Source organism: Trachinotus anak, unplaced genomic scaffold, assembly GCF_046630095.1.
Source record: "Trachinotus anak isolate AG129_WGS33_773 ecotype Australia unplaced genomic scaffold, CSIRO_AGI_Tana_v1 ptg000028l, whole genome shotgun sequence".
Classification (NCBI taxonomy): Eukaryota; Metazoa; Chordata; class Actinopteri; order Carangiformes; family Carangidae; genus Trachinotus; species Trachinotus anak.
The window spans coordinates 20,795,219-20,809,407 of NW_027273879.1; the positions used below are offsets into that span (position 1 = coordinate 20,795,219).

The 14,189-nt window shown below is 40.8% G+C and overlaps 1 protein-coding gene across 1 annotated transcript; it reads right to left on the reverse strand.

Annotated features, from left to right (window-relative positions):
* Nucleotides 1–1,054: 1,054 nt before the first annotated feature.
* Nucleotides 1,055–13,240, reverse strand: sptlc1 (serine palmitoyltransferase, long chain base subunit 1). Its single transcript, XM_071466388.1, has 15 exons — nt 13,084–13,240; nt 11,276–11,383; nt 11,090–11,184; nt 9,598–9,691; nt 8,586–8,658; nt 8,024–8,156; nt 7,749–7,878; nt 7,552–7,641; nt 6,865–6,972; nt 6,455–6,550; nt 5,484–5,580; nt 5,264–5,318; nt 4,143–4,260; nt 3,986–4,059; nt 1,055–1,639 (listed from the first exon to the last, which is right to left on the reverse strand). Exons 1-15 carry the CDS (start codon nt 13,204–13,206, stop codon nt 1,546–1,548), a joined length of 1,488 nt encoding a protein of 495 aa, XP_071322489.1. The 5' UTR covers nt 13,207–13,240; the 3' UTR covers nt 1,055–1,545.
* Nucleotides 13,241–14,189: the final 949 nt, after the last annotated feature.

The following is a 14,189-nucleotide window of genomic DNA, read 5'->3' on the forward strand; positions in this document are numbered from 1 at the left end:
GTACTGTAAAATCCTGAGTGACAACCTTCTTCCCTCCACCAGGGCACTGAAAATGGGTTGTGGATAGGTCTTCCAGCAACGCAATGACCCAAAACATACGGCCAAGGCAACAAAGGAGTGGCTCAGAAAGAAGCATATTAAGGCTGAGCCAGTCTCCGGACCTTAATCCCATAGAAAATCTGTGGAGGGAGCTGAAGCTTTGAGTTTCGAAGCGACAGCCTCAAAACCTTAAGGATTTGGAGATGATTTGCAAAGAGGAGTGCACCAAGATTCCTCCTGATATGTGCACAAACATGGTAATTAACTACAAGAAACGTCTGACCTCTGTGCTTGCCAACAAGAGTTTTGCCACCAAGTACTAAGCCATGTTTTGCCTGGGGATCAAATACTTATTTCACTCGATAAATGGAAGTCTGTTTATGTCTTTTATTTAAAGTGATTTCCTGGATTTTCTTTTTTATATTCTATCTCTCACTATTTGAATAAACCTACCATTAAAATTATAGACTGTTTGTTTCTTTGTCAGTGGGCAAACTTACAAAATCAGCGAAGGATCAAATAATTATTTCCTCCACTGTAAGACATGAGGAGCTCTCAGTCAATTTTAATTTGACAAAGTAGCTCGGAGTAAAAAAGGTTGGCAACCCCTGCTTTAGGTGGTGATAGGGGAAACAGAATTTAGTGTCTTTTGAAATAATACTAGGAATGAAAAGTCAGGAGGTCTCAGCCTCTGATGCTTCGACTTTCTCTTGTCAGTCTGTCTCTTGTGAGTCTGAACGTCATGGAAGTGCAACTGTAAATGACAGGATTAACCCTTTAATTGGCTCTTTGCTCTTGCATATTTTGTGAATGCAGCACTTAAGGCAGTTTATATTGCATTTCAGTCATTGGCCTTAAAGCAGAAATCTGTGGGGAGCAGTGCATTTACGACGCCACCGGTCTGTAGACAGGAAACCCAGAATATTTCTGCTTCTACACCACAGTTGAAAATCCTGTTGGGTTTTTGGTTGGTGGTCCTGTCAAAATATGAAATGACTATAGAACACACACACAATAAGTTTGTATCAGATATATTTACATTTCATGTAAGTAAAGTCTTTGGAAATGTGATGACAAAGACATCGAGTGAAAAACAAAAAACAAAGAACTCCAGTAAAAATCAGCGTCTATTTGAGGTAAAACAAACTTTGTGTACAGTTCATGTTCTCATAGACTGAAGAATATTAAATACAATAATGAGCACAACATCTCTTTGGTCAGTAAAAAAAAAAAAAAAAAAAGAAACAAGTCATTTGTTCTGTGAAGATCAAGTCTCATTCTCACTACAGTGTTTTTTCTTTATTAGTGACAGAACTGCTGACAGTCCTGCAGAAGACACTTACTTTCATACAGTTGTGTAGTTTGATTATGACACAGAAGAAATGAGAACAAAGGCAAAGAAGAGACAAAGTCTCCAGTAAAAACATGGATGGGAGTGTGTGGTCAGGAGTGTCCCCCTAACAGTGACGTCCTACCCAGATGTCCGCAGTGACAAACACTGCACTGTCATTTGAGGACGGCTGAAGCTGCCTCCTGGATACAAGACACAACCTTCTGGATGTTGTCCTCTGTCTGTTCAATGGTGACCACCACTCTGATACTGAGGAGACACAGGTGCAGTGGTCAGACACAGCAAGGCAGAGTTCCTGTCGTCAACACTAATGATTCTACTGTAACATTTTGACCTTTTCCAATGTAAAAAAAAAAGCATTGAAAAGCTCACACAACGTTACATGTTCTGCAATAACACATGAGCTTTTACAAAAGTCCCCTACTCTCAGCTCAAAGATGGTTGGATTCCTAATGAAGATATAAATCTTATTATTTTCATTCTTAATTGTGTGTTTTTTTTATGTACTTTCATGTGATGCACTTGATTCATGTAATTTTGTAATTTGTAATCCAATTTTGTAAAGCACTTTGCACTGCATTTCTTGTATGAAAGGTGCTATACAAATAAAGTTTATTATCATTATGATTATCATTAATAATAATAATAATAATAATTTAAAAAAACTGAATTACTGCCTCGTGGTTGTATGCCTCCAGCTGCTAAGTTACAGAAATCACAATCTCTCCTTCCTGATTTCACAGTATTGAATAAAGGCCAGAGGTGTTTTTGCATGACATTATGATGTCACAGTGATGTTGACTTTGACCTTTTGGATATAAAGTGTCATCACTTCACGTCATCCTTATAGACGTTTTAGTTAAATTGTGTCATAATTAGTGTATGAATTTGTTAATTATGGCCAAAAATGTGTTTTGTGAGGTCACATTGACCTTTGACCACCAAATTAGATTCTTGAGTCCAAGTGAATGTTTGTTGCAGATATTTAGAAAATCCCTCAAGGTCTTGAGATATCGCATTCAAGAAGCCAAAACCGTGTTTTGAGAGGTCATAGTAACCTTGACCTTTGACTTTTGCCCACCAAAATCTAATCAGTTCATCTTTGAGTCCTAATGATGTTTGTTCCCTCAAGGTGTCTCAGAGATATCACATTCATGAAAACATCTCCAGCTCTGACTGTCGCCAGCACAGAGGCATAAAAACACATCACATATACAGTTTCAGCAGAACAGTTTAAGAGGTCATAACCAAGTGGCAACCCACCGTGACGTCACCCATTGGTTTGCGAGTTGCTGTTTTGAAGCCTCGAGTTTGCAATTTGGCCGCCGCCATCTTGATTTTTTGAGACCAGAAGAAACCATATTTGGAGAAGAAGGTGGAGCTGAGGAGGAGCGAGGGGTGGAGCTGACCTAAGAGCCGAAGTCACTATGCACGCCCACCTAAACTGTCGACCTGACAATGGCATCAATCTTTCAGCTACGCAGCACTTCTGAATCTGAAGTCATTTTCCATAAGTCGAGGTAAACTTTATTACGTGTTAAAGTACTTTTAATAGTTAATAGTTAAAAGGGACTGCTCTTGATTGACAAGCCAAAATGTGTCAATCATACGTTAGCCACGCCCCAATGCATACCCTACTTTATCGTCTATTTTAAATTAAATGGGACTATAATTTAAAAAATGAACATCATGTTGTATTGCAGAAGACTTGAAACTAGCGATTGAGACCATAAACTCGTTATGAAAATGTTTACTGGGGTCATAAACCAAATGAGAAGTAGGGTCATTTTCTCATAGACTTCCATACAATCAGACTTCTTTTTTGCAACCAGTAGTGTCGCCCCCTGATGGTCATTCATCAGGGGGCGTGAAGAATGCAGGTTTAAGGCACTTCCGCATTGGCTTCATTTTCCGGAGCCGGCGTCGATGTCCATTTTTATATACAGTCTATGGTCATAACACAGGCTGAGGGGACACTGTGTGTGCCATGCTGGCCTTACACAAAATTACTTTTCAAGTGATTTCACCCTCACAGACAAATTTCCAATATTGGAATAAAGTCATCATTTTTACTGGAGCTGTGGCTGTTCCCATCATCGTTTGGTGTTTGCCTGTTGTCCAAACTGTCTTAAGTCAGTGTTTATTTTGTCTTGAGGCTTTGATATAATCAAACATGTTTGATATTATCCCTAGTTTTTAGTCTTGGTTCATGCAAACAGTGACGTTAATGACTCTCCAGCAGCAAACAGGAAGCAGTGAGTTGATGGAGGTGACTCCATGGAGGAGCAAGAATGTGAGTGGTTTGTGTGAGGCCAGCATTAAATACATAAGGAGGAAGGAGACAAGGAAAATAATTTCAAAATAAAACAGGAAATCATAAATACAAAGTCCAAAGAGTCATTTCAGGGACAGCTCAAAACTTTACTGTTGAGAATTTAGTAAATTTTCACCAGGAGCATAATGGGAAATAAAGTCAAAGGAATCTAGTCCAGTAAACAGTGTAATAGTGTAACAGTACGACATCCCCAGTGTGAGACTAAAAACTCAACACAATTATTTATTATGATACAGCTGCACACTCCAGTAGACTCTTACCTTGGTGGGGGGAGGAAGCGCTCCTCTCTTTCCAGGTAGCGAGCGAGGGTCAGAGCCACACGTCCTTCCAAACACTGATACAGAAAACACAGTAAATAACAGCCTCTGTCGTCTGACACCAGATTATTTGTCGTATGTGGACAGGTTCAGGACTTACATGATCTACGATGGAGCGGAGCAGCTGCATGTCAGAGTCTCTGGAGCCTGAACTTCTCTCCAGCTGTAAGAGACGAGCCGGGGCGAATGGTTCTCCGACTAACTTCAGACCAGGAATTCTGTCACACAGACAATCAGGAAAAACTAACATCATGATGCGATATAACGCTGAAATACAGCAAAACTGACACCGTGGAAATCATTTAAGTATAAATATAAATAGTATAGCGATGTGTCTCCACCACAAGCTCCTGGTACCCAGCAGCTACTACTCAGAGTAGAAATATAATAGAAATATTTTATTAAAATTTCATCCAACCAGCTTCTTTTTAACATCACCTGCCTCTCAACTACAGTATGCATGTGCTGGTTATTTCCCACCCTTGGTCCTGCTCTTGTGAAGCGACTTCACACAGTTTTCTCAAACAAACAAGCAGACGAGCTCTTCTTCCTGCTGTCACCAACATGTTGTCTAGTGCACACATGTGGAACGTGTTAACGCACGTCATGAAAAGAAAATGCACAACAGACCACAGAAATAACAGTCATTATATTTTCAACAAGTAACAACAGGTTTATACTTTTGTGTCTGTTTCATGATGCGTTTGTTTTTCTTTTGTTTGTAATTTTTGTTTAAATTCCCCTTTTTCCTCTCTCTCAAACTCTTTATAACTAACCACATAAAATGCTGTATAAATAAAGGTTATTATTATTATTATTACTATTATTATAACATGAGACAAGTATGAGAAGGATTAAATGCACTGATGTGCAGAGCCATGTTGTGTTTACACTAGATATGTCTGAGGGCACGAGGTCACCAATAGTCAGACCATGGTCCAGGTCTGGACCCAGACACCGTCCTATCTGGACCTGGAACTATAAACATGTAAATTACTGACAATCAGTAAACGTTGATGTTTCCGTTTTAATTGGTGCAGATTTTCACTGTGACTCAAGTCGAGATACAAACATGAGACCAAACACAATATTCAGTTGGGCAGGAAACTGTTCAGCACCTACAGAAATCCTCATTAACTGTCTGCTATTTTTCAGCAGTCACATTCAAGCTACACACACACACACACACACACAGACTGTAATCAGTCCAGGTGAACTCACCCCTGTAAAGCCTTGTGAACATGTTGGCACTTTTTCCTCAGTACGGTAAAAATATCTGGAAAACAGGAAGGATTGAAAACAGATCTGAGAACAGCTTCTTACTACAATATTCCTCTGATCAGCAAGAATTAAAAAATGAAAGCCGTCTTTCTGACAACACCTCGTCTCAAACAAAGGTCTCTCTACAGCTGAGGTAAAGAAACCAGCTCAGAGCTCGTACCTGGATCCTCCTCCATGATGTCCAGGGCCTCAATGGCAGCAGCAGCCAACATGGGAGGCAGCGACGCAGAGAAACAGTAGCCCTGCCCCGACAGACGCTGCAACACACACACACAAACATAATAAAATAACAAAAAACATTATTAATAAAAAAAAACACACAACTAGACTTCCCACCTCATGTTTGTATCCCTCCCTCACAATCTCTCCTTCCAGAGTTACAGTGTTGAATAATGGCTGGAGATGTATTTGCAAAACATTATGATGTCGCAGTGAAGTTGACCTTTGACTGTTTGGATATAAAATGTCATCACTTCACTTTATCCTTATAGACATTTTAGTTAAATTGTGTCATAATCAGTGTATGAATTTGTGAGTTATTGCCAAAAATGTGTTTTGTGAGGTCACAGTGACCTTTGACCTTTGACCACCAAAATTGAATCAGTTCATCCTTAAGTCCAAGTGAATGTTTGTGCCAGATTTGAAGAAGTTTCCTCACGGCGTTACTGAGGTATCATGTTCATGAGAACGAGATGTGCGGACAGACAACATCTCCAGCTCTGACTGTCGCCGCCGCAGAGGCAGAAAAAAGTAATAACCAGCAGCTACAAACAGTCCAGGGCTATTCAACATCAACATTATTATACTGTCAGGTATGCGTCACCATTACAGTGACAGAATAATCCACAGTAATAAACCAGCAATCACATAAATTTGCAACAAGTACAGATGATCTCAAGAGGCTTCCTGGTTCAGCTAAATGGAATGGAGCCATCACAAATGTTACTACACAAAGCTGTGACGTGCTGCTCAGACTGTCCGACCTCCTGATAACACCGATGCAGAGCAGTGACACTGTGCATTCACTTCATTACCAGTTTAATCAAACCTCTGCTCTCTCAACCCTAACGGGCAGAAACTCTCAGTCACTGATTCAACACGTATCAATGAGAGCTGAGTTGTTGTCTTTACCTGGTGGTCGATGACAAAGGAGCGTCCGCAGCAGAAGCCTCCGATGGAGGCCACAGCGTTCTCCATGTTAGCACTGATCAGGTCAATGTCGTCTATCTGCATGGAGGCAGAAACACTCACTTCATGTTTTCAGATTTGACAGAATGATCATGTTTACTCTGGATCCTGTGTCGTCTCTCTTTTTGCTCATTGAAAAAGTTTAGTTAATTTAATCTATTACTCACATTACTGCAATAAATCATAATTAGAAACAATGAACTCAACTAATGCATCAGCTGAGGCGCTGCTGCACATTGTAGAGGAAGGCAGCTGCTGGCAACAGGCCGAGAGCCTTGTGTCAGCCCCCCCCCAGATAAATGAGCTGAGTGTGAATCTGCAGTACATCTTTATTTAAAGCTGAGTTCACTCACATCAACCCCAAAATGTTCTGTGACTCCTCGGCCATATTCTCCCAGAACACCAAAGGACAGACTCTCCTCCAGGAAGATCCGCACCTTGTACTTGTACTTGAGCTTCACCTGGAGGTCACACAAACATGAAGAGTGAGACATCTGGAAATATGACAGCTCTGGAGGAACCATGTCACATTAGACACATCCTCCATGTTTGTTAGCGATGCAGCAGCAGCTCAGACTGTGAAACTCAGTATAGACAGGTTCACTGTTAGACCTCTATAAACCTGATACATCCTCAAGCTGCAGTTCCTCTAATGACCACTAGAGTCTGGCTCCAACAGTGAGTCAGTCCCCATAGACTCCCATGTTAAAACGTCCAACTTTACAGCAGAAATAAACATGTTTACAGCCTGGTACAGAAACTGTTCTGGTCTCTGTAGCTAATTTGAATTTTTATACAACTCACCTGTTTACATTTTGATTAAGACTTGTAGTTAGGTATAATTAAGGGCGTGGCCTCTTTGAGTGACAGGTGGGTTAGGGGTTGTGCAGATTGTTACACAACACCTGCAACAATCTCCTGGATGTGCATCATCACTAAATCAGCCCTTACTGAGCGATAATAAGCCTGGCCAGTTCATGAACCTATGAATCTATCATGGAGGACAATCAGCAGCGTCTGTGGTCCAGTTTTCTGTTTACCAGTTCAGGGAGGGGACAGATGTCTGCGGTGTTCATGTAGAGCCCCTCCACCACGATGAACTTCCTCGTCACTCGAGCTTTACGAGGATTCTGCGACAGGAACAAAGACAGTGAGACACACAGCATTTATTCAACAGTGTGAAAACAGGAGAATAAAAACCACAATCTGCAGCTCAAAGGGCTCACTGCTCACTGACCCTCTGGTCCTCCAGCTCCTGCTCCTTCAGCAGCCTCTCCAGGTCCTCCATGTCGTTGTGTTTGAAGTATTTGATAAAGCTGCGGGACGCCTGAAGACCCTTCTGGATGGAGAAGCAGGCCGCTTCATCCCTGAACGCACAAGCAAGGACACAACACAAGCCATAAACACGTGCAGGCTGCAGATGGTAGATGTGTTTGTCTCTGTTGATCAAACCTGACTGACAGTAACATGGTGTATTTTTGCTTTATTCAGGTCAGCAGAGACAAAACTTACACAAAGATGATGTCACCCCTCTTGGAGTAGGCTGGGATTGCACTGGCAATTGTTGCAAAGCCGTACGAGTAGATGATGGCCTCTTCTGTTTTCATGAATTTGGCCAGACGACTCTCTAGCTCCAGGTGAACATCTTGGGTAGAGAAACAGGAAATTAGTTGACACCTTGTTTGCATTCAGAGAGAACACAGAGGCTGAACCTGATTTAGTGACTGTTCTGCACCAACGTCTGTGACAGCAGCTGTTTCTTGACTTTATCGATCGACTCCACACATTATGTTGATTTTTTATATTAAGAATTTGTGAGACAAGACTTAAACATTAGGCATTACGTTTTGGACTGTATTTGTTTGACAGACAGGGGCCTCAGCCAATCACTGGCTTGTCTCACCACAGCTCTGCCTGAGCTCCATCCTAACAGATACTGGAGCCAGATTGTCTGACAAACCTTTATAAAAATACTAACTGCCTCTGTGTTGTCTATCGTCCATTAAATTATCTTGATATCAGCTGGTAGAAAATTAATAGAAGATAAAAAGAAGAGAAGAAAGTTTTTATTCACCAAAAGTTCCATAGAAGCCTCTTGGACCACATGTGCCCACACCGTATTTCTTCAGTGACGCCAAAGCTTTTTGCTGTAATGAGGAGGAGAAAATTAAAAAAAGAAACTCAAATTCAAAATTACAAGAAAACAATTAAAGCTGCAGTCGATCAGGCCTTTTGTTGCCAGCCTTCATCTGACATTGTAACAATACAAACATACAATGTGGTTTAGCAGCAAAGTGGTCCTGTCGGCAAAAACTTAAAGTTCCAATCATTGTCTCATCACAGTGACTGGCCTTTATACGAAAAAAAAAAACAACAACAATGAAAGGAGGTTTTTAAACATTTTTAAGACATTTAACGAAATTATATACATTTCAAATTCTTTACAATTAATTTTTTTCCACCAAAATTTTACTGTTTTGCAAAAGATCTGTAGTCCCACAATACCTTTGCCGCCCACCAATGGGCCATGGCCCACAGGTTGGAAACCACTTGCTAAGGTTACAGGAACAATAATAAGTCTTGGGATGTTGCATGTTGATACTGAATTCAGTACATGTGGGTGAAACATACTGCGTGAGACTGATGTGACTTTAGATTTGAGATGCGATTCATTTTTATGAATAAAAATAATAACACTAATTAAAGCTGCAAGCAGCGTTAATCTTTCCCTTACACTGTTGCTATAGAGCCAACGTGCCACACCAGTGCTCAATATTACATCTAAATAGTTACTAGCTTGAACATGGGTCACACTAATAAGCCTCCTAAAGACCTTAAAATGTGTTTGTAAAATGAAAATTGATACACGAAAATCCAACATGGCCGACTTCCTGTCTGGTGAAAAAAAATAAATATTTAAATATAGTCCAGAATTATGAGAGCAAAAATCCAACCGTTCCAGCCCTGGGCCCCTTGGTACTCGCTTCAGTCGAGACTTGGTCCCTAATGATTTTTCCCCCCTGACACTAGAAACATAAATAAAGGTAAAACTACAGGTAAAAATGGTTTAAATACTCAGCACTGACCTTAACCCGCTCGTTGTCGAGGAGACCCAGGAAGTTAAACGATGCAAAGTTGATGCACTCTTTTCCATTGATGATGATTTTGTGGCTGGGAGGTCTGTGATGGAAAACAGTGTTTAAATGCTCTGTGTGCACAGTTCAAACCACAAAGCACCATAACAGTGTTGTGTGTTTCACTCCAACTGAATACATGTACACTGATCACTTCACACCACAGTGCTCTGTCAGTCAGCCACACATTCTCCAGTCACTGCACTGAGGTATTAACATCAACTTGATGATGTTGAGTTTCATTTCACAGAATTAAAAAAAAAATGTCATGATGATTCAATGATAATGTAACATAAGAACACATCAAACTGAGCATTAAAGTTCATTCTTAACCTTGGAAGTAAAGAAATACAAAAAACAAAAACCAACCCATGAGGTGTGAGAAAAAGCACTTATGTCTTTTGGAGCTTGGAGTTAAGATTTCTTTGGCAAAGTACACATGAATAGTTGAGGGTATCTGGAGAGCCTGTTTCCACATTTAGCTTGGTTCATGTGGCCCATTGAAAACAGCTCTATTTAAACACAGGCTGCAGATATGACAGCAGAGCCAGAATGGAAGGAGGTTAAATATAACAGCTGATAAGATGTTCCTACTGTTTAAGAGGGAGACAGAATGTTTTCCTGATATCAGATTGATATCGGTCTGCTATCGGTTTTGTTATGGATTCCTTGACACCTATTTTTGAGACCCAGATTTAGTGTAATATAATGAGCAGGACATTTTACTGGTGGTTCTCTTTTTGGACAATCTATATAATATATGATCAAAAGGTGGAAACAACACCAGCTCTGCTCAGCTGGTAGTGATATATTTGTGATAAGCTTTAATCAGTTGATCGGGGTTTAGGCTTCAGTTGGAAAATGACATCATACTACCGCTGCACTGATTTGTTGTTTTAATAACAGAAAATCTTGATCTGTATTTGGATCCATACCTGTGTCCAAACACACATGGTGATAAACTGTCTGTACTGACTGCAGCCATGACTTGTGAAAACGACCTTATTTGTGCAGATGTCATCTAAATTGGATGCAGCTGCACAGTGTTAAACCCCTCAACATTCAGTGCGCCTTCATTTTCCTGTTTAAGTAGGTTTCAGGCAGTTAAAATCATCCTCTCTCTGTCTGACAGGATGGTGTGTGTCATGTTGCTACAGCTTATCACTGAGTGAAGAATTCAAACCCATGATCCATGTTTTTATGGCTGAAGCATTTCATCCAATGGAAATATTCTACATGTAGGCAGCGTCTTTTTAGCTTGATAAACTAGGATTTTTTTTATTTTCAGTGTTTATTTTCATTTATATAAAGAAGCTTGATGTTGCTCTCACAGTGCCAGAATCATTCAGGTAAATACTGCATTACAGGGTGATCTCTGTGTTGGCAGAGATCTCCCATATGTAAAAGCAGTGAGTAAGGCAGAGTGATGTGCTGTGGGTTTTACCCTGTGACGACATCATAGTTGAGGGAGGGATGGTCTTTGGATAAAGGAGGAACAAGAGGCTCTGGCTGCCACTCCTCAATCAGGTCTTCCTTCTCCTGTAACATGGACCCACATAACATCATAAGTTCAGTGACACATTCACACAAACACAGCTTTATGTTTTTCAGTGCACTGTGTTGAGTTTACCTTCTCTGTCAGTCTGTAGGTCTCATGAAGCTTGTAGGTCTTAGAGAACAGGAGTCTGATGATCCACAGTATGAGGATCCCCTCCAAAATCAGGTGATAAGCAGGAGCCTGAGGTTGACAGGGACATGATCATTGTGGTGTATTATCTTCTTGTCAGTCACATTTTCTTTTATTTTTTGCCTCACTTGTCTCTCACTTGCCATTTGATGTTTGTATGGATAGTTACTAAGTAGCTGTTTGACTTTAGTCTTCAACTTCAAGTTGTCTTTGTTTCTTTGCATCTTTTCACACACAACACACTGCACTAGAGAGTTGACCAGTCAGAAACTTGGACTGGACAACATGGGAACAGGATCAAGGGCACAGTTGGACACATGGATCACTGAGCTCATTGATGCTAATCTTACCTGCTGACCAGGCAAGCCTGAACTCCTGCACTGTTGTGCTGAGATGATTGTTATTGTAAATGACTGTTATGATCATGAAGTCATCTGACACAACCAACACAGGTTCAGATTAATAACAACACCTATGGTGTGTGATCACAGACAGAATCTGGACCTTGTCTGAACAGACATACAACATTGTTGTTGTATTTAGTACATGTATTTAATCCAGTGTGGACAATGTGTGGGAAAATCTCTGCTTTCAGGTGCAGAAAAATGCTGGTTTAGAGTGAATACAGTGTTTGTTTTAAATGCTGAGTTGAACTTTCAGCACACAAAACAGTAACTGAGAGCAAACACTTTCTGCAAAAGAAATCTACAAATACACTTGACTCATCCGCGTAGTTTCTAATCTGAATTTAGTGGGAACACAGGGAAAATATGACACTATAGGGCTTTAATTTTGAAATTCAACATCACAATGCCCTGACATTGTCTAAGTGACACTCTGAGGTGGTGGACTATCATTCTGACTTAAAATATGTCCATGTAAAGAGGACGTTTCTCTGTAATTTTAGTGCTTACAAGTCAGACTGAGCTTTGGAAATGTATTCTTTATTAGTAAGTTCTGTAGGAGTTAGATATCATAAATTCTTTCACCATTATTAATTCTATTGATCAAATATTTATAAATTTTTTTGTTATTTATGTAGTTGTATTTATTTATGTTTATGTATTTATTTATTCATTCATTACTGACTTACCTAATGAATGAATGAGAATTTGATTTTGAAATCACTTTTACACGCTCTTACCGTAATGCCTCGTATAGACACGTAGCGCAGGAGAAATTGGGGACTAGCCTTACCGTGTTCTAGCTTAACACTTTTCATGTACGGTCTATGGCTTGACTGCTGTCGCCGAACTGTTTCTGTCAAACCTAAACTTAAAATTTAACAAATTTTAAAGAACAAAAAAATCCCTCAATGTGTTTTTGTGCAATTCTGTATTTTTTGTTTTATCCATATGTTTGTAGTACATGACTCGATCTCGTCAACGTTCAGGAAGCAGGACAGATAAAAGTAGCATTACACATTAAACTTCACTGTGAATCTTGGCTGCAACGATATAACTACAGTAGTTACTCAGTTTGAATCACATATTATACTTTTGTGGCGAACCACAGACGAAGCTACGTAGTTAACTTCCTGGTTACATTGCCTCTCGACGCTCACTGGTCCTTACGTGAACCGTAATACATGCAGCAGATGATTGGATTCGAGAGTCTGTCAAACACCTTCCTTACGCCATGGACGTTTCCTGACTGAGAAGTTTAAAATTCACAACCAACAAACGTGGAATGTACTAGTCAATGTCAGGAAATAATTCTACTCGACAGAGTTGTGGAGAGGAGAAACTTACTTCATAAAACGCTTGCACCATTTCCACCAACACCCATTGCTGTCCGGACGCCATGTTTAGCTTCCTAGTGTGACGTAAGGAGTAACGTTTAAGTTCTACAAGAAAAATCGTAGATCTGACCATCCGTCCATAAAACACAATCCACGCACAGCTTACATCTTAAATAAATACCACTTCTCTCTTGATAACACAGTTTGAAACTCGCAATAAAATAAACTGAAATAAAGTAAACTTGCAATAAAAGAAAATTAAATAAATAATTTAAAGAAAATAATAAAGAATTAAAACATTTTAATAAAAATAAAAGTCTTGGTGAAGAGTATAGAGGATCTAGTGGGCTATGCCAGGATCCTGTTTGTGGACTTCAGCTCTGCCTTCAACACCGTCATCCCGGCTCTGCTGCAGGACAAGCTCTCCCAGCTGAGCGTGCCTGACTCCACCTGCAGGTGGATCACCGACTTCCTGTCTGACAGGAGGCAGCACGTGAAGCTAGGAAAGCATGTGTCTGACTCCCAGACCATCAGCACTGGATCCCCGCAAGGCTGCGTTCTTTCTCCTCTGCTCTTCTCCCTGTACACCAACACCTGCACCTCCAGCCATCAGTCTGTCAAGCTCCTGAAGTTTGCAGACGACACCACTCTCATTGGACTCATCTCTGATGGCGATGAGTCTGCCTACAGGTGGGAGACTGAGCGTCTGGTGACCTGGTGCAGGCAGAACAACCTAGAGCTAAACGCTCTGAAGACAGTGGAGATGATAGTGGACTTCAGGAAGAGCCCAGCCCCACCCACCCCCATCACCCTGTGCGACTCCCCCGTGGCTACCGTGGGGCATTTCCGCTTCTTGGGTACCACCATCACACAGGATCTCAAATGGGAGCTGAACATCAGCTCCCTCATCAAAAAAGCTCAGCAGAGGATGTATTTCCTGAGGCAGTTGAAGAAGTTCAACCTGCCAAGGACTATGATGGTGAACTTCTACACCTCCATCATTGAGTCCATCCTCACCTCCTCCATCACCATCTGGTACGCTGCTGCCACGGAGAGTGACAATAAACAGACTGCAGCGTATCATCCACTCTGCGGAGAAGGTGATTGGCTGCAATC